The sequence below is a fragment of the Homalodisca vitripennis genome, unplaced genomic scaffold (genome assembly GCF_021130785.1).
Source record: "Homalodisca vitripennis isolate AUS2020 unplaced genomic scaffold, UT_GWSS_2.1 ScUCBcl_5383;HRSCAF=12075, whole genome shotgun sequence".
Classification (NCBI taxonomy): Eukaryota; Metazoa; Arthropoda; class Insecta; order Hemiptera; family Cicadellidae; genus Homalodisca; species Homalodisca vitripennis.
Window position 1 is genome coordinate 1 of NW_025781490.1, and position 26,538 is coordinate 26,538.

The following is a 26,538-nucleotide window of genomic DNA, read 5'->3' on the forward strand; positions in this document are numbered from 1 at the left end:
GGCTCACAAACACTGGACAGTCACAACCAGCTCTAGCAGACGACGACTGGGCTGAGTCGGGCAGACGATGACAGTAACACTGACACTAGTGACAAACAGTGTCGCCAACAAATCAAAATCCAGTTACCATACAATATAAATTTTTCAAATCAGAATATTAATGTAGTAATATGTAAAAACTTTTTTACATAGTTTTATGATTTCGAATCTCTAGTTAAAATAAACATTTTTCCGAGTTTTTTTTTAATATTGAACAGTTTCAAAACATAAATAATTGGGGCTCAATAAAATAACAGTAATTTTCCACACCTAAAAAAAAAAAAACAGTGAAACCAACAATAATTTCTTAGCCAACAATACATTTACTTTAAAATGACAAGCAACATAAAAATATATTTACCAACATTTATCTATCATCAAAAGTCAATACGTTATATAAGTAAAATGTATATACTTCAACAGACATAAATGGAAAGATAACTTCAGAGACACGTATATCTTCATGTTAATGACAGCCTTAAAAGAAACTCTAATAATACTATATATAAGCTTTTATTAAAAAATCTAAGCAAATTCTTAACATTGATTACTTTTGTTGGATTCATTATTATCTTGCCCGATAGTAGAAGATTTTCAAACGTGTTTGGTAACAGGACTTTTTTACATAAAAAGGGTTGGCAAGGTCTAAAGAAAGAGTTACTAACACACACAATCAAAGTAGGGTACTTCAAACCTGGAGTACTATTGTATCTTAAATAAATTTTGTTTGGGATCGTTTTTCTTCACAGTTGTTTTTAATCCCTCTGATTACTTTTTATGATGAAGGAGCTATTTCATTTTGTTTTTGAAAGAATAACATTCTAATTTCTTCAACAAATTTTTTTTTAAATCGGTCACACTGGCGAAAGCTATGACCTCTTACGGAGAATAAAACGTCAACAGATGCATCAAAATCCACTGCCAACCATGCTACATAACTTTTAACAGTAATTTGTTTTTTTATTTTGCCTGAGAGAAAAGACTCCTTACTTATTTAAATTCAAAATTTTCTTCCAATTTTTGTTAATAAAGTTATACCACAAAGAAAAATACAATATCAGGATTTTTCTTTGACTTAGGTTAGTAAAACAAAACACTGCTACCGCCGCGGCGTCGTGTCAGTGTGACACTGTACATTAAAGAGGTGAACATACATTACCGTAGTCGTTTTTAGAACTATGTAGTTTCATTTTGTCTTCGGCAACAGAAAAGTTTGTGCATAATTAAATTCTAAAAGTAAAAATTTTACTATCACCACAACGATGTGGTTAAGAAGGCCATCTTTTAAATTTTAATGGTTTATACCTTCTTTTATGAATATTATATAGATAGATAGTTTTTGCATTAGAAGTAGTTTGGATTGGTCTTCAGTTTTTTTACTGTACTCATTGAGAGCAAGTATCACAAATATCTGTGCATAGTATAGAAAAAACATAGTAATTGTGTATATACAATTTGCGGTAAATAAGTTTATTCTAATATTCTGCTATCTTTCCTTGTAAATAAGCTTAAAGGTAACATACAGTTTAGGACCGATTTTTGATTTATCTCTACAGTAATGAAGATTCACGACTAGATATTGTTTGAAAGTGGATTTGAACTAATTCTCATACATTTTCAATTACACTGTGTGGCCTATTACTATCACATAGAGTATTTACATTTTTATTGTTTACTCTATCTTCAAATGATTAAAGTCTTATACTTTTTCTCAATTCGATATGAAGGACCACTACATTTTCGCTGACGTTAATGTGATTCAGTCATTTTGAGCCAAACTATACCAAACTTATCACTTTAAACTCCCCGTTTCTGCCCAAATTATTTTTTTGTCAGATGTATTTTTTGGTGGCCTTTGGTTATTTAGCTTTATTATCAGTTATTTACTATAGTTTTAGTATGAAATATGTAAAATTTAATAATAACAATAAATTATAGCATGTCGACATATGTCGACAGTGGGCATGAACGGGTGCAGTTAGAGAATAGAGGCTAATGTAGACATTTGTCGACAGTGGGAATGAAAGGGGTGGTTTTAAAATAAGTTAAAAAATGAAATAATGATGCTTTTATTGTTCCATTACAGTATTTATTAATAGATTACATATCAGAAAGGAATTGTATAAGAGATTACTTCCTCAGGAAGTAATGGAAAGCCTCCGCACAAAGCACATGGCAATCCAACTTGACAAGTCTTGCACCGTTTTTCCCTTGTTGCTTTGGAACACAGTGCGCAGCGAATTTGCTTTATGAACTGTTTCTAAATGATGATCTTTTCCACTGAATCGGATTTCAGGCAACACCCTACTGGATACTGTCTGGCTTGGCCGTCCTGCAGAGGATCGATGGCTTGTGCATGTTGCGCATGTACGTACGGACAATGTAGCGGGTGAATCCAAGAAGATCTAATTGTTCTTCAGCTCCTTTTGGCGTCATTCTGTATAAAATCCAAGCATTATTCATACTCAACATTCAGCATGTATGCAAACCATTGGCCAATACCACTTTTTGTTGCGAATATGAATACGGTAGGTAGATACATTTTTCATCTAGCCTATCCACCCCACCCATATTCATATTGTACCAATTGACACAGTTTGGCTGTGGCACAACGATGTGTTTTTTATTGCTCAGAGGACCAACGCTTTGCTTTCCCCTCAGGATGAACGCCTGTTGCTGGTCGACGCTATAGTAAAAACACTGTTGTCCATGTAATCTTACAAGTGTTATGTTGGTGTCTGTGTCAGTTATTTGATGGAAAGTACCTCTTGGTTCTTTCTTGAGATCTTGAGGTTTACGAAGAGGGGCCATCCTCAACTCTGTCTACCCTTATGGTCCCTGTACCATGATATCCCCTGTTTTTTTAACGCTTTCAAGCAGTTTTAAAGATGTAAAGAAGTTGTCGAAAAACAAACTATATTTTCTGTCCTGTGGGAGTTCAGATATAAGATCAATGACAACTGAGCCTCCCACACCGAGCTCAGGAATAGTTGCTCCAGTCGCTTTGCCCTGATACGGTTCCGCTTGAATAGCGTAGCCTAACCTTGTAGCTAATATCCAAACTTTATATCCGAATCGGATAGGCTTCCCATGGATATGTTGTTTCAACCCGTGCCTTCCAAAATAAGGTACCATGGATTCATCAATGGATAAGTAAATGTCACCTGGGAAGTAACGAAGCCATCGCTCGTTCAGCATGCACATAACAGAGCGAACTTTGGCAAACTTGTCATCTTTGTCTAATTTATCATTTTCACAGAAGTGAATGTTTTTCAAGATATCCTGAAAACGATTACGTGAAATTGCACGTGAAACTGCTTCATGATGTGTGTCCTCTGTCGTTTCCCAGTACATTCTGTAACGAGCCATAGTGTTGTAGCCTGATAGAAAAAGAATGGCGAAAAACAGACGTATTTCATTTTTTGATGTAGAAAAGTTTATGTTTCCTTTTTCTAGGGAATATTGATTAGTGCAATAAACAATGTACTCTACGACCTCGTCATCAAAGAACATTTCAAACAGTTCTACAGGAGAATAATCATTTGACAAGAAATTCGCACGAGTAAACTCTATAGAGCTTACATCTGCAATGTCTTTTTCTTCCCATGTACGTTTTGACTTATTTCCTTTCACCTTCTTTTTTGTTCTACACATCTTTTATTTGTTTTCTTTTTTTAGTTATGCTCTCTAACGTATTTTTACTAACTTTTCCTTGGGTTTCTTCTTCAAAAACAACATCTACGCTTACTACACTGTCATCTTCGTCCACAGGTTCCTCAAATTTCTTATCTTCTACTTGTTCCACTTCTTCTTGGTCACTTTTTTCTTCAGGTATTCCACCAATTCTTATTGTAACTAACCCATCTTCAGTTAATTTTCTTCCTATCAGCTCACCACCAGCTCTGAGTTGGTTGCCAGATAAATGATTTATGTTGCCACTATCATCGTCATCGGAATCACAGTCACTGAGGGCTGGATTATCTGGTGGCTCAATAAAAAATGTTGGATCTATAATATTTTCACTCTCTTCCAATATATTAGCGATGTCAGCTACCGTCAACCTAAAAAAAAACAATTTGTTGTAATGGACATCGACCCCTACCGCTGGTGCCCACTGTCGACATCAATATTTATGATTGTAAAATCGATACCCTAAAACAATATTTTACACGTTCAACACAGTAAATACGTCATACACATATCTTATATCACTATAAATAGCGTACGGTAAATAATATTATTATTTACAAGGTTGTAATACACTTACCTGTCTATCAGTGACATAGTGAGGCTGAGAGTCAATCAGTAGAGTTGTTGACACAAAAGCACCAAACTAGCCACTGCCGCGGCGCATCAACTGCTAGTTCAGAGATACCAACATAACAGCGGGATATTATCGTAAGAGTCCTAGACAATCAAAATTTCCCACAAAAAAATATTAAGTTGCGTGTCGACAAATGTCGACAGTGGGAAGAAGAAACGGGTTAATTTCGACGTACGAGTATCATCTGGGGTTATTTATGCTTTTGCGTTGTCAACTGTGATCTTGACATCTAGCAAAAAGTCCAAACAAAGAGATAAAACTATGTATGCCGGCCAAACCAACGAGCGTCTCAGGGCTGTACTAAAACATAAACATAATGAAGCAAAACATGTTATTACGCAAAATTAGGGCCTATGCTGGCATATGTCTGTTTTCCATCTATCCCCTCAATTTTCACATGGAGGATAAAATGACTGCACTGGATGTGAAAAAGTGTTGTTATAATTTAGCCGATGTGAACAGAATTAATGACCAGTACAAACATCTGTTCACTGAGTTCGTTGACTCTATCCAAGAGGTTATCTCATCAATTTGGTGGATAAGTTCGCTTCTCATTCGTACGTGAACTTTGGTGCATAAAGGTGTTCTTCATCTGTGGTTGTCAAGTTTCCTTCGTTAAGTGTATTTGAATTCCTTTCAACCTGTTGTATTGGGTAAACTAATAGTATGTAAATCTCTTCCATCTCTGTTTATTCCTAACATTACAATTTAATTTACATTTCAGTTACAATTTCACAATAGCCAATAATCACTAACCTATACATACACGATCTTTACACAAACCTGTCCCGGCCGGACCCCGACATGTCGGAAGGTCTGGCCATGGTAACCCTCGAGGAGGAGGAAACTCAAAAAGCGGTTCAATCTATTATTATAGACCATGATTATTTAAATAAAACTGCTAAAGATAATAATGAAGGTAAAAGAAAAAGAGACAATGACCCATGTAGCCCCACTGACCAGATAGAAAATACTCCAGAATTAAAAAAAATATTTACCAAAAGGTATTACAAGTATGACAATCAGGGACCCTATGAAATCATCATTCAAGACAAAGATAAACGTAAGTTAAACCCTTTCTCTGTTGGTTAAGATAATTAAAAACCATTGCTCAGACATTCATCATATTGAACGTTCTGGCAAAAATTTGTCTGTTAAATGCAAAAACTATGAAGCAGCCAATAATTTGGTTGACTCACAATATTTAACACAATATAATGTCTTCGTACCCTCTATTAGAATTTACTCTGTAGGAGTAATATATGTTGAAAAAGAAATTTCTGATGAAGAAATCTTAAAACGAAACGGAAAGTGAGAGTAAAATCTTATTTGCCAATAGAATTAAAAGACGAGTAAATAATGACCTAGTTCCAACTTCTTTTGTAAAAGTCACTTTTGACTCAGACATACTACCACAGTATGTTAAACTTAATTATGTACGTATGAAGGTAGACACATTCAGAATACCTGTAAAACAATGTTTTCGTTGTTTTGCTTATGGACATGTTGCAAGCACACCATGTACCAATAATAGAATATGTAGAAACTGCGGGGAGGACTTTCATTCAGAGGAATGCCAGGCCCCCTTAAAAATGTATTCACTGCCTAGGTACTCATAGTAGTAACTCTAAATTTTGTCCTGAATTTACTCGTCAAAGAAATATTAAGGATAGAATGAGCTCAATGAGGGAAGACTACCACACAGCTAGTCAATACTTCCCTATAACATATAAAAAAATTAAAAATCATGTTATAAGGCCTAGCTCTTACGCTGCTGCTACTAAAATACACAAATATCAGGTAAATTATCCTGAACTACCAGCACATAAATTAAATTACCACCCAGTAGTCACACACAACATGTTTTCTCCCCTAACTGAAGAGTATATATCGGAACAACACAGCCAATGCAGTGAGAGTAACTTTAACCTTAAAAAACCTAGATCTACAGTTGGGCTAAGTAGGAAATGCTTCCCATAGACTAAGTCACAGTAATAATCATTATAAGACCACTAGCATAAATACAAACCGTAATAATACCAGTAAACTTACTGTAACTGGCAAACAGAACTCACTTACGATTAACCAAAATACACAAAAACCTGAGTCTACATCACAAGATAGGGAACATTTACGTTCCCTAATTAACAAAAAAATAGATGACATAAAATTCAAATTACTATCTACACCTATTACTTTTAATAATAAAAAACAAATAGAAGATTTCTTAGCTCCTTTTAAGGTTACGGACAGTAATCCCAAGACTAGGGGCAATGGGCCCACTGACAGGACACTAAAACAGAACCAAAATAAAGGTACTGGCAATACTTCAGCAGTAACAACTTCAAAACATGTTAAATGAATTGAAAATAATTCAGTGGAATGCAAGATCACTAAAACCCAAGTGGTCAGAATTTATATATAATATTACTAAAAATAAAATTCAAATAGGTTTAATCCAAGAAACTTGGTTAACAGAATATGATAACATCAAAGATAACAATTATAATATAGAAAAAGTTGATAGGATTGATGGATATGGAGGTGTAGCTATGATAATACACAAATCAGTAACTTACACAAAAACACTAAGTTACAACGACAATGTAACACAATTAATTGGTATTGAAATAAACAATTATAATAAACCTGTTCATATATACAATATATATTGTAAACCTAAAAATAAAATAAAGAGAAGATTTTGGGAACAATATATGTTTAATAAAGACCATGGATACTCAATTTTTCTGCGGGGATCTAAATGCTCACCATCCTTACTGGGGAGCCAGATCACCCAATCCAAGAGGGAGTGATATTTTTACGGAATATAACAAATCCCTTCTAATTTTACTTAATGATTACAGACACACTACAATACCTACTCTAGATCAAAACACTTCTACCTTAGATTTATCATTTGTGTCACCCAATATGCACTCAAAGCTAGAAAATTGGGAGATAATGCAAGATACTATGGGTAGTGACCATTTTCCTATAGTTATAAGTTTTAACATGACTAACTTAACATGTTAAATATAACCTAGATTGGAAAAATATTAGTCATAACAAATTTAATTTTAAGAAAGCAAATTGGCTTGTTTTTTCTAAGACAGTAGAAAATAAAGTTAATGAATTAAAAACTTTTCAACATCCTTTAATAAAAATGGATGAGCTATATAATATAATTACAGAGGCCTGTGAGACATCCATACCTAAAATTAAAATGCCAATAAACAATAGTAGAGGGTTTTCTCCTAAAACCCTGGTGGACAGATAATTGTTCCAGGGCTATTGCTCAAAGGAGACTGGCATTTACAAGATTTAGAAAACAAATGACGGCAGTAAACTACCGTACATTTCAGATAGCTCAGTTAAAAGCCAGAGAGGAAATTCAGTTGGCCAAAAGATTGAGTTGGGAAAAAACGTGTCAGGATATAGGGGAGAAAAGGACAAGCTCATTTGCCTGGAAAATTGTAGGCAAGTTAAAAGGTAACAAATGTCATAACAGTAATGACACTTTTATAAATAACAATGAAAAATTATGTGAAGGTTTTATGAAACACATAGTCCCAGACTATGTGCCCCATGTCAATGAATTGCAATATATTGACAGGAAATTGTACAGACCTTCTGATGATTCACTAGAAAAAGACTTTTCTTTTTCAAGAATTACTGATAGCTATCAAAAATAAAAATAAAGACACTTCTCCAGGTCTTGACGGTATATCGTACAGAATTATTAAAAACCTGCCAGAAAATGCCCTTAAAATGCTCCTTGCAATATTTAATGAAATATGGAATGGACATATAGACATACCCACAACATGGAAGCATTTCAGGATTATTGCTTTGCTTAAACCTAATAAAAATAAGAACTCAGAAGAATCATACAGACCAATTTCGTTAATATCTTGTTTAGCTAAGCTTATGAATTCACTAATTAAAAATAGGTTAGAATGGTTGGCCGAAAAACTCAATTTGGTCTCTGAGACTCAATATGGTTTCAGAAAAATGAAGGGTTGTAGTGATTACCTATTACATTTTGTAACCGACACTCTAACAGCCTTATCATTTAACGAAACAACTGTTGCTGCAGCATTAGATATTTCTAGTGCATATGATAATGTTTTTATACCGGCATTGATAGATAGATTATCTAGCCTAGGTTATTTCCACCATCTAAGTTCTTAATATACTGCCACAACTGGCTGATAAATAGAAAATTAAGCTTTATTAATCCTAAGTATACTTTCACTAGGGTAGTTAACAGAGGCTTGCCACAGGGCTGTGTTCTCAGTCCCTTGTTATTCTCCCTTTATACATCACATATAAAATATGCTTTACCACCTCAAGTCAAATCTGTGCAATATGCAGATGATATACTGCTATATTCCGCACATAAAAATTATGACATGGTTCAAAATCATATGCAACTAGCTATTAATGGGCTGGTTGAATATTTCGAGATCCTACACATGGACTTCAATGCAAAAAAATGTAATATACTAGTTGTATCTAGAAAAAAAAAATAATGACCCTAATCTACAGTACTTTATAAAAGATCAGTGTTTACCTGTAGTAGACACAATTAAAGTGTTAGGCATATACATCGACAATAAGCTAACTTTTAAGACTCATATCAATAGTATTCTTCAACAATGCTGGAAAGACTTGAATATCCTTAAATCTGTCAGTTGCAGAACTCAGGGAGCTCACCCTGAATTTATATTACAGATTTATAAGAGTGTGATAAGAAGTAAGCTAGATTATGGATGTTTCCTCTACGGACATAGCACTAAAACTGAGTTGAATAAGATTGATAATTTACAAAATCAGGCACTGAGAATTGCCCTTGGGGCTTTTAAATCTTCCCCTATTGTAACATTACATGCAGAAGCATCTGTAATGCCTTTAAACTTAAGGCGACAGCTACTAGCCGATAGGGTAGTTTACAAAATAGTTTCGCAAAATAATCACCCTGCTTATACAAGTTTAATGTATCTTAGCTCAATATATACTGACATGCAATATTGGGCAAACAAAAGGGTCCCTTTATTTCTACAATCCTTGAATAATATTAGTCAGATTAATATAAACATAATTACTGATGTAGTATTTAAGAATATTTGGGATTTTGATGAACCCCTCTTCTTAATAAATAGAAAGGTAAAACCTACCAGTAATGCATTTATACTAGACAACAAAATTATCAAGAACCAACAAAATGAAAATGTTACAAAACAAATAGTAAGAGACAAACTAAACATAACCTTCAAAGATTACATTCGTGTTTACACAGATGGATCCAAATCTGTAGAAGGGGTTGGCTCTGCCTTCTGGATACCACAACTTAATATCTCAGCCAAATATACTTTAAATAAGTACTCTTCAAGTTATACTGCGGAGTTAGTAGCAATTTTGAAAAGTATTCAACACATAAGTAATCTAAATAACAACGATTTTATAATCTTAACTGATTCTCAAGCTGCAGTAATAGCCATAGAAAAAAGCATGGAGGGGTCGAATAATGATAATCAAAGTATTATTATAACAATAGTTTATGAAATATTAGTGACAAAGAAAAATATCATTATACAGTGGATACCGGGTCACATAGGTATCGCTGGAAACGAAAAAGTGGACAGTTTAGCTAAGGAAGCAATAACAGATGGCATCAGACTAGTAGAATTTAACATACCATTTGACGATTTTAAGGCGTATCAAAAAATACTATACCATGCTAAATTTAATGAATACTTTTTAGGTTCAAATAAAGCAAAATGGTACAAACAAATTGTAGATTCAGTCCCAAAACAAAGTTGGTTCAAAAAATGTCAAGTTTAAAAGATGGGAGATAGTTAACCTACTTAGATTAAGAGTTGGACATGCTAATACAAATAGTAGTCTTTTTACTATAGGTAAGTATTTTACTCCGTTATGCTTAAGATGTACTTTGGGTAATAACGAAACTTTAGAGCATATATTTTTCAGATGCCCGGCAAATGACCATGCTAGAAGCACAAATTTCAAATTAATTAGTAAACAATTTTGGGTTAAATAATGTGAACTTATGTAGAGTATTACAAACCAATGATAGTCAAATTTTCAAAGAACTAAATAGTTTTCTAGTTGCAATTAAACGAAGGATATAACTAAACTGAATTATACACAACAGAAATCAACATACTACATACATGTAACCTTGGGAATAGGCACTTCAACCGAGGCCCTTCATTTCGGGATAGGAATGCCTGATGGGCCCCTGGCGAGAAGCTCTCCTAACACCCCACCATTCCCTATCTTCCCACCTATGTCTTAGATTCCCAAACTCCCATCTTTTGAGTGACTAACGAAACACTACAGTACACTACTGAAAACATTCATGTATTACCATTAATATCTTCGTTTATGTCTATTAGATATACATGTATATGGATTGACTAATACTGCTGAATACCTTATTAACATGACAACCACAGAATAATAGTTATCGCACATCGAGGCTTCATGGATTCCCCAAAGCCTATTAGCCTTAACGCTAAACAAAAAGATAAAAAAAAAAAAAAAAAAAAGTTCGCTTCTCAAATCTTGGCTTCTGCTCTTATTGGCAGAAGCAGTATCCTTCGTGCCGATATAATATAATCGTTGTTGTATCGTTGTATCACTACTAAATTGTGAAGAATTTTGATAGTGGATGAAATTCTGTTCAGGAATTAACACAGAAATAATTGTACATTGTATTTGAGCTATTCTGTTTAAAAAAATATAAAAAATGCATTCCACTGGTAAGTTTATTAGGCTATAGCTAACAGATAATTTCAAGTTATAGAAAGAATTGTAATAAAATATAGCAGGCTAAACGGTTTTAGATAAAAATAATTATAGACTACGCTTGGGTAGAGTGTGATAAGGGGGCCGGTTTTTTTAAATCGAAATTATCAAACTATAATTATACCTATGGATAGCCTATATTCAACCAATAATAATTAATTTGAACAATAACTAAAAGAATCTGTACACACATTTACATATTCTAAAAAACAATTTATTCTATAAGTAACTGCTATTAAATAAAAAATAGTTAGGCTATATTTAGAAAACTGAAAAATAACACTAATGATAACTTACTGTGTCTTGGTTCCAAGATGTTTGTTTAGTTTTCTTTATTATTTATGTAATTTATTAAGTCACTGTCTTAATGTTTTGTTTGATTAGTGGTTATGGTTTTTTTAACATTATTTATTACAATATGTAATTGTTTTTACTATTTCTATTAATTTGAATCTTGTGTCTTTAATTTAGTAGGCTATTTCATATATGTTGATATTGATTGATAGTTCTGTTATTCGATATATAAAGGAAGGAGTTTGCAGGTTGTATTTTAATTAAGTCCATCGATGTGGGGGCCAGGGAAAATCGGGATTTCTTGGTTGGGGGAGGACCCGGGGTAACAGTAAAGTTAGTGACCAGAGTTGCCAGTCAAAATTTCAACATTATTAAGCAACTATTAGGGGCCACAGTATAATAAGCTTCCAACACTTGAGTGATCGATAATATAGAATTTACAATATTCATGAGTAAAGAATCCTCGCTACAACTACTTATAACAAAATTACATTGTATTTCAAATTACAGTATAAAAAGTAATAATATCATGGTGAATAAAAAACAACCTAGAATATGTGTTTATAAAATATAACAAACAAAATAGTATAACAATGACTTACTTTTTACTATTTTGACGGATAAGTGTGTCTGATACAAATAAAACATGTGCAAAACCACTGCACTTGCTGCCATTACAGATCTGCAAATGGTATTAGTGTCAGTAACAGGTAATTCATTGGTAGCCTATTACCAGGATACTGTTGGGGTAAACTTTAATAAGTGGCCTACACTCGTTATTCGATTGTTTTTATCCAAAGGATAATTCAATATTACAATTTATTTAACTTATCATATGATTTCAGCTTATTAGCTATTTTAATGTAAATAATAAACAAGAAGTAGCTAATATTTTGAGACTTTGGAAATGGCGATGAATATGAGAAAATATGTTAGATATTTCTCATAAATGACGAGATTTGTTTAAGTAGCTTCACTATGTGGATTTGGCTCCTAGTAACACATGGGGAGAATTCTTTCCTCCATTTCACCAAAGGGGTTACTTATTGATATCGAGCTGGCAAGTTATAAATATTGTAAGGTTTCTTTGATATCTAAGTCTAGACCATAGTTGGTTAATTTTGTTGTTTTGTAATGTTATTGTAAAGTTTGTGTATTTAAAATTGTAATGTACGAGATTCTTCTAGTAACGGTACTTTATTATAACTCTTATTGTGTACGATTACATACATTGAAGTTGAATAATATATCGAATTGTTCAATAATAGCAATCGAATAACGAGTTTAGGCCGCTTATTAAAGTCTCCCCTACTGTTGTTTTAGTGAGAGCAGCATTTTTTATGAGCTTCAATTTGAGGTGTCCACAAGGTATTAGTTTGCCATTTCAAAATTTTGGCTTTGGGTACACGAGGCATGGGGTGAGCACCCCATTGTGAAAATAATTTGTTTGTTCCTACAATTAGAATTATACACTCCCATTTACAAATTTTTGATACTTGGACTATAAGTCTTTTAATACGAGTTTGAAGTTTTCAAATGAACACTCTGTATACACATATAGTTATGTACCTTGTTTGTTTGAACAAAACAATATAAGGTTTTTAGGGAAAGAAAATGAAAATTGATGAATTTTATATCTTTAAAAGTGGAATTACTTTTCTTGCAAAATAGTAGGACGGTATGATTAGGTGAATTCACAATAAATATTTGTTTGCTTTTTTATGTTGTGTTTCCTAGCTGGCAGTAATGGCCAGAGGTGTTTCATGATCAGACCCTCTAGAATTTGATCAATAGTGATAGGAGCCACCTCACGGGATGTTTTTTGTTTGTTGCCTTCTAGTTGCTGCCCCATGGCCAGAAACACTTGTGTCAGGCAGATATGAAGTTTTATTCTTAGAAAGTCAAAGTTAACCAAAACGTCTTTTATTTAGATCAAATTCCTCTGATTTTAGCACTATTGTTATTGTCTTTGCATATCGAAAGATAGTGCAACGGCTGACTTCAGTAGAAACCAATACGAGGTTAACTCATGGTCATAACAAGACCAAGTGATGCCTGGCATAGATTTAAAAAAAGGAATTATTACTCCACGTGAGAAAAGTAGTTCTACTTTTAGTGTTCTATAACATCTTATTTGTTATTCCTACCTCTTAAAACCTTATTTATTTTTTGTTTAGGAGAACAATAGCGATAGAAACATAATGTGAAACTCGTCTTTTGTTACTTCGTCGGGGCCGGTAAGCCATTAATTTCACATTTACTTGGGATGATAACAAACTAAGGAGGGGCAGGTATAAGAGTTGGGTCAACAGCAGTTATCAACATTCATGTGAAAAAAGACAGGGAATTTGAGTAGGGGAAGAGGTCTACCAACTGCGTTTAACCTTAGAACTGGCATGGAATACAGTTGACTCGAACAGGAACAACTGGTATCCTAGATGAGCTATCTGCACATTCAAGACATCAAGTCAGGATTGTTGTGTGGTTTAAGATGCTATTCTCAGATGTGGGAGATAGTTTTGGAGCCGCGCGGATTAGATTCCCGCACCTTACGTTGGTATTTTTGCGGTCAGGTGTACACTTGTACGAGTCACTTGTCATTGGTAAAGCCAGTGGGAGGATCCACCTTAAATTAACGGTTGTTGGCTTTTCATTGATTTTTCCTCTGTTATTTCAGTTTTGTTTGCCATTGCCTAATTTCTTTGGGCATCTCCAAGTTGATTTATTGTTTACATTTCTTGATCGGTTTACATTTTGTTGCATGGTTAATTTCAAGAGGCTGATGCTGTTCTTTCTCTTTTGTAGTGGTAGAGAATAGTGAGTGATGTTTTTCTGCATATTCAGTATACAAGTTAGTTTCGTCAGTGCACTTTATACTAGACTATTATTCTTTGTTTGGAGTTTGTTTTTGAAAAATGGAAGGATTTTGAAGGAAATATGATTTTTGAGGACATTTGCCATTGTTCAGTAATACAAAAATCAGTAATACTGTTTCAAGATCAGCAATCTGATCTCTTCCTCAGATTAATAACTAACCTAATGCATATCATAAAGAAATCATTCAGGAGGATTGTGATATGCATAAGTCAGGAATCACAACAACCATGTTGTGTGTCAACTCCATACAGACTATCTCTAAAACATGTGTCTAATCAAAACAAAACAGTAATTATAGCATCGACACAAATATAAAAACTAGCATAAGTCCAGACAAGGAAAATTTGGTACCCAAAACATGAAGTTGCCAAAACAGTCACGCCACAATTCAAATTATTTTAAAATATAAATAAATAAATAACAAATTAAAACAGGTATGTAACAAATAAACAAATAACAACAACAAGTAAAACACAGCCTCAGAAATTACAATAACAGAATTATATAACATGGATAAATTTTCTAATAGGTCTGCACTAACCTAACAACCACAGAGAACTAACAAGATGTGAATATTAAATGGTGATTTTCACTGCAAAAACAAGATGGTGGTAAGAAAGGAAACAGAAGAGGGTCTTTACATTATTCTTTACATTCTCGATGAACTTCTCAAAACCATACTGTGACTCTGCATTGATTTATTACAAATCTGTAATCTTGTTTTGATACTTTAGTTTGCCTTGTTTGGTCCTTTTTTAGAATTGGCAACCAAAGCGGCCTAATTTCAACTGATATTTAACTGACCGATTGGTCTGCTAATTGTCTGAAGCCTTGATTAATTTAATTTTAAAGAAATGAGATTCCTGACATATTATGTTGCCTTCATCCCAATTCATATGATGTCTTCAGGCCAACAATGATGTGCAATTTTTTACTTTTCTATAGGTCCTTTCTCATGATTTCTTTGTTCTTTTACGCTAACGGTTAATGGTCTTTTTGTGTTTATATTATAAACACAGTTTTTGGAATTTGGTGCTATTTTTTTCGTTTTATTTAACGAAACTGTCTAAGAGTGTTGTGTGTTTTAAACACGGTTTTAATGTATTACTTTTACCTAATCTCCTAATTTTCTCCAATAATTCTGGCACATAAGGGATTGACATAAATACAAATTTATCTTTACTCTGATTTACTAACTCAGGAATGACTCTTCTGTTTCGTTTGCACTTGTTTATTACTGATAGAGGGTATCTATTGCGTCCATGATCCGATTGAACTTTACAAATTTCTTTTTTAATCCATCTCTTACTCAGTAAAAGATCTTTGCTTTATCAGATAAAACATAGGCCACTACTTCGGTGGCCACAGATTTTTTATGGTTTGTTTCATAGTTTAAATATTTTTCTGTGTATGATTTCTTTTGAAAAACAATAATCTTAAGAACATTCTTATCTCTTAATATATACACATCCAAAAAAGGAAGCTTGTTTTGGACTTCCACTTTCATTGTGAGGCAGATGGACTGAGAAATACTATTAATGTGATCCAAAAACTCATTCAATTTAGTGTGATCATGAGGAAAAACTACTTAGGTATCATCCATATATCTCCACCAATTTATTGACCAGTTTTATTTGTCAATAATATGTGTATGGACATTTTATGATACTAAAACCTTTTTCAGATATATGATAAATACAAAAATAAAGCTTAAATCTCTGAAAATAAACCCTGAAATTAAAAAGAAATGTTTTTAGGATTAAATATCAAAGAAATAGTAAAAAATATAACCCTAAATTAAACAAACTTACACTACAATTTTCAATATATCTACCAATTTATATCAATTTATCCCAAAAAATAAAATATTTAAAGCATTCATTTGTAAAAAAAAGTTTTGCAAGACCATTGTGATTATTGGATATCATCACTGCTACTGGTTGATCAGCTGTTTTTATGCAGCATATAACATGTTTAACAGAAAGATCGTTTATTTTTAATGTGAATTGAAGTTACCTGGATGTTGGTACTAAAAGAGTTAAAGTAATGAAGTTTAAAAACTTTTAATATTTAAAGTGATTTTATTATTACTATTTTTATTTATATTACATGGTTGCATGGTTTTGTTTTCAGGAGGAAACATTCTATCTACGGCATTTTGTTCGACAATTTTCTGTATCTTCCTCCAAGTCAGCTAATCCAAAAACAGCAATTCTCATGTTAAACATGGGAGGCCCTCAGAACACAGACCAAGTGCATGACTATCTCTTAAGAATTATGACTGATCGAGACATGATCCAACTTCCAGTTCAGGGGTAAGAGTTGTAATATAGTGATTTTTTTTTGTATAGGATTTTCTTTGTGCAGCCTGTTTGTAATAGCCTAAGCATTACAATAACAACTGTCCTGATAATAGTGGACTTTCTATGATGTAATTTTTTATAACATTTTGAAGTTTGTCCAATTCCAAAAACAGTGTAATAATTTGTAGTGTGATGAGTCCTCTTGCCTTGGGGTTTGATGAATATTATAAAAATCTCTCTTTTTAATTTTGTATGTTGTGAAGTTATAGTATAAGTTTGGATTAGTTGTTTTATTCTATGCCAGCAATAGTCTACCTTCAGTTCTGCTCATTTTTCATCTTTAATTCTATGGTCTGTGAGAGTTTTGGTAAAGTTTTCAAGGTTAGTCTTGGAATTCCTTCTGAACTTATAGAGTAATCATCATAATTTCTTAAAAAAAATGTATTTACAACTTTTTACATATAAAGTAATTCTTCATATCTGATAATGTTGTTTGAGGTTTTTCATAAAACAATGAACTTAAATTCTATGAACATATTTGATGCCAATTTGAACGTATTTGCAGTGATCTCAACTATAAAAAACTTGTAATAAATAGAAAAAATAAAATTCAGCTCTGCTTAATATTTTACGCTGCTCTTTGACGTATAAAGTTTTATAAATTCCATAATTGTTTTTGCTTAATTATTTTATATTATATTAATTTAATATGGATATTAACTCATTAAAGATAGCCCTTATGCCTTTTATACAATTCTTGTAAATACAGTAGTAAAATTATATTGTATTATGAGATTGTGTAATCCTAATTTATAATGTTACAGTGTTTTGCTTCATTAAAATTGCCTATTAAGATGTGGTATTAAGATTTTAGTGAACCTTTTTATAATTATAGTGAATGAGATGGTTAATAAAATGCAACAAATTGAATCTCTCTATTTAAATAAAATTGCTTAAAAAGTTATGGGAAATTTAAAATTGAACCCTTTTAGGATAGAAAGTAAAACCCCCTGACTAAGTAAGACCAACAGGTATACACGAATTGTATACAATTTTGATGTATTTCTGCCAAAGAATTCCACTTGTCCATAGAACCTAATCTTTTACAAACAATCTTTTATAAACACTGTAAATGGAAATTGTTTATAAAAGAATTAAAGAAAAAACATGTCCATGTCCCTTTGTATGATGCATATTTGTATTAAACTTAAATGAGTATGTAGCTTAACGTTATTATGTGTATGTGTTACATATTTCTTTCTTGTATTGTATGGGTGAACTGTAAGATTAGCATGGTTTAGAGAATTGTTTTTTGTAAATGAAATATATATATATATATAATTTCAATAAACATTGAATCGCAAAAAGTACTTGCTCCACCGGGACTTTAAATATATATATATATTTATATACACACATAGTTTCTGTAACCTGTTAAAATTTCAAGAGTACTAAACTAAAGTGTTGTTTTGTAGATTGGACTGGTTATATTCTTTTAACAGTTTTAATTGCTCTCTTTTATTGCTCAATATTTTATCTAAATTTTGTTTGCTTATTGACTCATTTGAAGAAAATTGTGTATTCTATTTAGGAATGTATGTATACATAGTTAATTGCTTTTAATGCAGTTTGGTTAACAAATATTCCAGTTTAATCTTTGATAAAAATTAAGTTAATTGCTTTTAATGCAGTTTGGTTAACAAATATTCCATTGTATTTTATCTTTGATAAAAATTACATGTTAATTCCACGTCAAATGTCAATCTATAGTTAGGCTAAAAAGTTATTGTTGATTTTATTTTAATTGTTTGCCATCAAATGCTATTTTTGGGTTATCTGCTTTCACATTTTGTATAGTTTTAACTAAATAATATGAATTAAAACTTTCTAAACTGTGTTTTATATAACCTAATAATTTTAATTTTTCAATAATAAATACTAAATGATTACCACTGTCAAAACTCATGGTTAGATCTATAGAAATTCTTACTGTTGCTTTTCCTTTGCCAACAGAATTAATGATGGATTCTATAAATTAAACTGTGGGGCTTATAATAGATTCTGCACAAAAACCAAGTAATGTAATCAATTAGATTCTGTTTTTCTAAGAAAGCCAACATTTGATTGTAGACTAGTTTTACATATATTTTGGAAAAAGTAGGTAATAATGATATAGGTCTATAATTTGATCTTTTGGTTTTGTCATTCTTTTGAAGGATTTGAATTATTTTTTGAAATTATGAGTAAGTTGGAGAAGTATCCAGAAAAAAGAGGAATTTATAAGATGTTTCATTATATTAAAATACAATATAAATACAATGCCTTGTATGTAATGTGGCAAAAGTTTGTGCCATATGTTTGTGTTTCTTTTTGTTTGTTCATATTCCAAAACAGATTTTTAAGTAAATAATATTTCCTTGTATTTTAGAACTCTTGGGCCATACATAGCAAAACGAAGGACACCCGAAGTGCAAAAGAAGTATGCAGAGATTGGTGGAGGGTCTCCAATTTTTAAATGGACAAATTTACAGGTGACAACATTAAATAGATTCTGAGGAAAACTAGCCATTACGAGTAATCAGTCATAAATTTATAGGAGATGTCTCACTTTATAGATGTTATTAATATCATCCAAATCCTTTTTGGTTTTCTATAATTTTATAGGTTATTAAAAAAAATCTCAAACAAAAGTTGTACTTGATTTTTTCAACATTATAAAAGTATATACTTTACAAAAAAAAAACTTTTTATCTTTTAGTGAGTTATTATGCATGGATTTGTTTTCAGGAGGAAATTATTTACTACAAACATTTTGTTTGAGTCAGCTAATACAAAAACATCAGTTCTCGTGTTAAACATGGGAAATCCTATTTGGATGTCTATTAATTATATCTTTTTTTGTGTGGCGTAATGCTACAATAAAAAATAAGGACGTAATAGTGAATGACTGAGGTTTAACTTTGTTCTTATGGGAAAAAAATTAAAATATGTCATTTCAATACAGCCGGATCTTAAGGCCTGATCCCTCGGATTTAGAATAGTTTTTGTTTATAGCACTGTCAATCCAGACTCGTAGGAACAGTTTGCCAATGGCTGGAGTAGCTAACTAACATGCTGGTAATATTAACCCTTTCCGCTCGGATGGGCAGCAGTGCTGACCAAATATGGCTTCTCGTAGGCTCGTATTATTTTAGCGCCTACTGTCTACTCAGATCGGATGGGCAGCGGTACTGTCCACTATGGCGCCTGCGTGCACACAGCAGCCACGTCATTGTTGCGTCCCCACCAGCTCGGATTTATTTTTGCCGCGTCATTGATACTGTGCCTTTTAAAAAGTTAAATGGATTTAAAGGTCCAAAGGTAAATAATAACGTAGTCGAATGGAATAATAATAAGTATTACAATGGAAATGTTATATTTCTATAAACTAACATGAGTTACAATGAGTATTAATAATGTGACAGTAAATAATTATAACATGATAAAAAATAAAATTTAACTGCTTATTATTGTTCCGAATACAAATTTAACTGCAGGCTAGTTGTCATCTTGTTGTTGAAATATCTGAGATGAATGGTACTTTTCAAAACAAACACTGATGTGAAGGCCGGGCTCATTTTCACAAGTTATGCAATAAAACTTCACTCTTTTCCTGGTGCCGCCTTGTGCTCTGCTGCTACAAACGACGAAATTCTTCACTTTTCTGCCTTCAAGAGGATATGGTAGATGAAGTTTCCCATTTAGTCGGGAAATGTCTTGCAATTGGGATGGTCTTCCTTTTTTATTTGTGTTCCTTACATCGCCAACAAGCTCTAATACCAGTAATTAACCCTTTTAACCCCGGCCATTAAATCAAGTGATGTGCCAGAAATCCCAAGCCATTTTCAGACAAAATGTAAGGGTTTTGTAAAAAATTCATAACTCAGTTATTTTTTAAGATATTTAGGTAATTCTTTTTTTGTTTTACTTCTTTATACATGTAGCTTACACAAATATACAAATAAAATTATTATTTTGAAAGTAATTTTTTTTAAATGCATATACATATATAAAAAATAAATAAAAATGAAAAAATTTCAAGTTTGATCATGGAAACCATATAGATAAAAAAATATTTGACACAAAAATACCCATTTAATTTATGATATATTTAATCCTTAATAAAACGAAACAAAAATTATAGGCCTACCTTATTTACAAATTGAGTAACATCAATTTTTGTAAAGCCGTGTAAATTTTTCTTTTTGCCATTTCTGGGCAAGGCAATGTAACAAGACCTTTGAAATTCACAGTACTTAAAATAAACATAAAACCAAAGTTATTTCTGACAAAATAACTAAAACTGTTCATAATCTAAATTTTAAAAAAGTTTTAAAACAATATTTACATCACTACAAAATGTAAATTTTCAAGATATCCATCACTCAAATCGTCGTCACTAATCACATCCACACCATTTGCAACTAGGTTACTAATTATTGTATTTTCACTTAAGGGAGACTTTAAACGATGTCTTTTACTCATTTTGAAATAAAACAAATAATAAACTAAACTTTAACTGCCGTACTTTATACTGCTTTAACCTAAAACTGTGAAGAAAACGGAATATTCACAACCACGTGATATACAGCTGTCTGCAACAAGCGTGAGCAGTCAGTCGAGACGAACTGCAGTTGCTCAGTCATAGACTGACAAAATACGAAGTCAAACCATTACAAACTAATATATTTCGATGCAAAATATCTTTGTGCACAAGTCTGTGAAATTTCAAAGCATTTGGTGAAATAGGTGGCCAGTAAAGTAATAAAAAGTGCACGTCCGCACTATACGGACGTCGGGAGTTGATGCCATTTTTACGACGTCCGTATAGTACGGACGTCGGGGTTAAAAGGGTTAATAATAATACTAGTAAAACCAGGTATTAATACTGATATATTTACACTTTTATTTACAGTTATATTTACACTGATATCTACAAAACTTCATTTTACACTAATATTTAATAAAATTGCACAATACTAAGAATAATAAACAATCCGTTCTAATAATGCGTGTAGATTAACTCACTAGTGACAATGTGGTTAAAAGCGCGCTAAAAAACGAAAGCCTAGAGTGCAATATTGACCAGATGATCAATTTCCAAGCTTTGTAATGAAACAGCTGATTGATCTTAATGCGTTGTATTATAAAAAAATACGTCAGAATAAAAAAAAAAGAGTTTATAACTTGTGGTCAACGCTGCTGTCCATCCGAGCGCTAGTAGGATTATTCAACGGACAGCACAGCTGACCATCCGATCTCTGAGGACGGCAACTCTAAAAATATATGCGCGCGCTAGAGGAAATGGCGGTGGCCAACACTGCTGCCCATCCGATCTCTGTGGACATTCTAACATTACCGCTCTGAGCGGAAAGGGTTAAACATGTTATTGCCAGCACTAACTTTTTCTGGTCAGCCATGGTGATCATCTTAGCTGATGATCGTCTCTGATAGAAATAGAGAACTTGTTGAAAATTAAAGCCTATTACTTTTATTTAAGAGTTCGAACAACACTTTGCCCTATTTATGCTGTAATATTAAATCATATATAATTAGCTTATTAATTTGTTTCTGTAGTCACCTTACCTTTTTACTATGTCTATTGCACCATGCTGTGTTTAATAACAATAAAGGATTCTGATTCATGCTTTCAACATTGGTATATATTTGATAATACTAATTCCAAAATATACAAGTTTTCCAAAATTTTATCTAGTTTAATAAAATGTATAGTTTTATGGACCTTTCACATAAAGTTTCACTTACAGTTAGTATTATCCTGGTAATATGTAATATTAGAATTTAAAATGTAGAGGCAATTTTGTATGTAAAGTATCTAATTTTCACCTCATTACATAAAAATCACAAATAATATACTTTATTCAAAACAAGAAAGTAAGCAATCAAACTACTAATGTGATAACAAAACAATAACGACGATACAGAATTTTTCTCTTTCTTCAACTTATTCAAAAAAACATATAATCATCTAAATGGACACTAATTGATAGATTGTTTTGTCCATTATACAATGATACCATTACATTCATTAAGAAACTTTATTGTTTATTTACAAATTGGATATTTCGCAGCGATGTTTGACCATCACTAATATATCGGTCACCAATTAATTGTTAAGGGAGTAATAAATCAATGAAATTTGTATGTACAAGAGATAATGAGATGAAAAAACGTCAAATATATAAGAATTATTTTTATGCATTTTTGTATATAATGATGCTAAAATTAATTTTTTAAATTAAGTAATAAATATACACTAATTACATATACGTATAATTATGTCACAAAAATATTTCTAAAAGTAGCTATTACACATAGTTCCTTAGCGTGGAATTGCTAACAGATCAATATGGAACCTTTTCACATTGAGGCATCAGTGGATTAAAAAAATCAAGTATGTTCTGTAGTTCTAGGTGATAGTGTAGCTTATGTTTAAAAAAAGTTTTCAAAATCTCTGTTCAGTTCCAGAAGGCGTGTAGTAGATAATTTAATTCGGTAATTTTCAACTCAATTTGTTGTTCTTTATAAAACTGTTTTCTATTTACTATGTCTTAAAGTCCTATTCCATTCCAGGGAGAGTTGATGTGTCAGAAACTGGACCAGGTTTCACCTCAGACTGCACCCCATAAACATTATGTGGCCTTCAGATACGTGGATCCTCTCACAGACCAGACACTGGACCAGATACAGAAGTAAGTGCTTGAAACAAGTTAGAGAAGTATTGGAGAGTTTTTTAGAGTTTCCAAGTAGGAGACATTAAATCATTTCACAGTTGTATGTAGGATCCGAACATAGGATGATAGAATGTCAGAAAATGTAATGAAATGTCGTGGTAATGACTTTACTAAGAGGCGAATTAAGACTATAAAAATGTCTTGAAATATATGTAAAGACAGGCTATTATATATTTTTCTGAGAATATTGTTATGATAGTTATTACACATGGAAAATTAATTACGTACTGAAATAGCTAGTGTAGAACATGTGACACATGGATACTTCCTGTACCCAGTTTGGGTTTACTGGCAAGTATAAACTAGTAATGGGACAAGTTAAATACTTCTGTGAGTTGACTAAGGTCATTATTTGTTCCTACTCGAGTTGTAATAAAGATTTGTTGCTAGGTCAGCCTGAGGTCTGACGACTCAAAATGAACTTGCCCAACTCGTTAGACGAATTCATATATGACTCGGTATGAATTCACCTGAATCGGCACAAATTCGCCCAGCTTGTATTGAAATTGCCCGACTTGTTCTGAACTTTAGGGAATTTATACTATTTTTGTGCTATTAGGATTACTATCACTGGTTAAAGGATTTGTTACTTTGTATTATTAATTTAAATTATTAATACGCATCTAAGCTCTTAGAATTTTTCTTTTACTTTCATATTTTACATTTCTTATATTACATTATTACTTTTTCAGTATTGTTCAACCAATGTAATTCCAAATAATAAATTAAAGACAATTAGTCTTATTTAGAAATATATTTCATAGGAAGTACATATTAATTTCTGTAGCAAGGCATTATTATTTTATCACAACCTTGTTATAGAAAACCAAGTTGACTAAGTGTCAACTCAAATACTATCAGGTTGAGAGTGAGTCAGAAGGGAGTCTGCACTTCAAATTTGCATATAACTTAAGTAATAAATCCGAGTCTGGTAGAATCAGGAATGCACATGACTTGGTGGTGTCACTAGAACAGAAACTAGTCAGATGACTCAAGTTGGCTAAATATTCAAATGCAATTACTTGAGTCATCAAAGTACGAGTCATCAATTAGGTACTCGTATGTGAATTACTCGAATCATAAAATTATTTGACTTGTCCCATCATTAATATAAATCAGCCAGAAGCAAATCCTCCTGAGGTTTTAGGTAACTTGTGGTCGCTTTACCATAAATGTTTAGTTCAATATAATTTTTAACATTTATTAAAATACATTTTGTTAGTAAATTAATAAAATCCTAATCAAGAATGTAACTATAGGCTTATAATTATATGGTCAAAGTTAAAAATATATTTAATCATGGTTATTGCGATGAATACAATAGCCAGATATGTCTGTTACATTTACTTCACTCCATGCTTATTTTTCAGAGAAGGAGCAGAACGAGTTGTAGTATTCTCTCAATACCCTCAGTACAGTTGTGCCACTACAGGTTCAAGCCTGAATGCTATCTTTACATACTTCAAGAATAAGTAAGTAACAGTTTTATTAAATTCCAAAATCAAACTTGATGACAAATGTTTTTCAGTGATATAAAGATATCTGACTAGGAGTAGTATCATATTTGGTCAACCAAATTGTATGGAATGATTCTCTTTCTGATGTTCTTATCAGAAAGATTTGCAACTAATAAATAACATTTTTTTGTTGAACTTTATTTAACCACCCTACAATTATGTTATTAAAACTGCATATAAATTACAGAAATTACTTTACAACAATGAAATGAAATTTATGAGTTTTAGCAGATGTAATTATCCAATTCTTCTTAGTTTAACATCGAGTAATGGATATTTCTGTTCACCACTCGCTAAGGAAGGGTTTGCAGATATTTTTGTCTTATTCTCAGAAGGGTTAAGTGGATGCTTACAACTACGTTCTTGTTGTTCACATTTATTACAAGCTATACATACAGCTTATAAATATAACCAATTTTTAAAATATAATGAAGCGGTTGCTGCAATAATTACTGCATAACACTGATTAAGGTCTAGGAAAACCTGTTCCATTAACTGGATGTGTGCCATGAATGAAGTGTGCTCTCATTGAAGAATTGTTGGAAATAAGTAAAAGCTGTTAATGTATTCTTTTATTTTATAAACGATTGTAAGTTCATTTCAATTCAAACATACTAACAATGTAAATTATATAACTATAAAACAACACATGAACAATATATATTGCTGATTATCATGTAAAAAGTTCATCAAATGAATAAAGTGACTTTCTAATTAAGTAGTACTTCAAGTTAAATTTGCAAGTCTTAATATTACTAATTTTCATTAACTTATGTCAAAAGGAAGTTTTTAAATAAAATGTACTGTAGCATAAAAGTTTTTTATTTATAAAAATATTAATTATGCTCAGGTATAGCTGGTTGACTCAATTGCCTGGTTATGGTTTTGACCTAATAAAGGAAACCTTGCATAATTGTTTTAACTATTATAAGTGTCTCCTAAATTGTTGTCAGAATTCCCAATTTAGAAAACATATTTTTATTATAATGATTGAATGTACCATCATTTGAAAAGTAAACCTGCATGCTAACCATTAGTTAAATATATTTTATACAGTAGTCCCGAAATGTTAGATATGCATTTTACTTTTTATTTTGATCATTGATTTAGAACTATGCTTGAAACGAGTATTGTGAACTTTGTGTATGTAAAACAGAATTAATAGTTAAAAGCTTAGAAAAAATGAACATGATTTTAATAATTTCATCTCTGTATTGTTTTCAAACAAAGCTTAGGGTATGCGGTTGTCATTGAAACACTAATAAAAGATTGAGTTTGTTTATTGTTTGTTTTCATTTCATTAGATCTCGACCAAAGAACGTTAAATGGAGTGTAATTGACAGATGGCCTGTACATCCTCTATTAGCAAAAACGTTTGCTGATCGTATTCTGACCGAGCTAAAACAGTTTCCTGCTGAAAAACAGAAGGATGTTGTCATTTTGTTCTCAGCTCATTCTCTACCACTGAAGGTAAGTTGAAATAGCTATTTTTTAGTGCTTTGGCTGAAATGCTACAGTTAAGTAATTAAAGTTAGTAGAGGGAGGAAAAAAGTTGT

The 26,538-nt window shown here is 32.0% G+C and overlaps 1 protein-coding gene across 1 annotated transcript; it reads left to right on the top strand.

The window, feature by feature from the left end:
- The first annotated feature begins 5,167 nt into the window (after positions 1 to 5,167).
- On the top strand, positions 5,168 to 26,476 carry LOC124373354 (ferrochelatase, mitochondrial-like). Its single transcript, XM_046831730.1, has 6 exons — positions 5,168 to 5,188; positions 16,502 to 16,683; positions 19,100 to 19,202; positions 23,305 to 23,423; positions 24,836 to 24,937; positions 26,287 to 26,476. Exons 1-6 carry the CDS (start codon positions 5,168 to 5,170, stop codon positions 26,459 to 26,461), a joined length of 702 nt encoding a protein of 233 aa, XP_046687686.1. The 3' UTR covers positions 26,462 to 26,476.
- Positions 26,477 to 26,538: the final 62 nt, after the last annotated feature.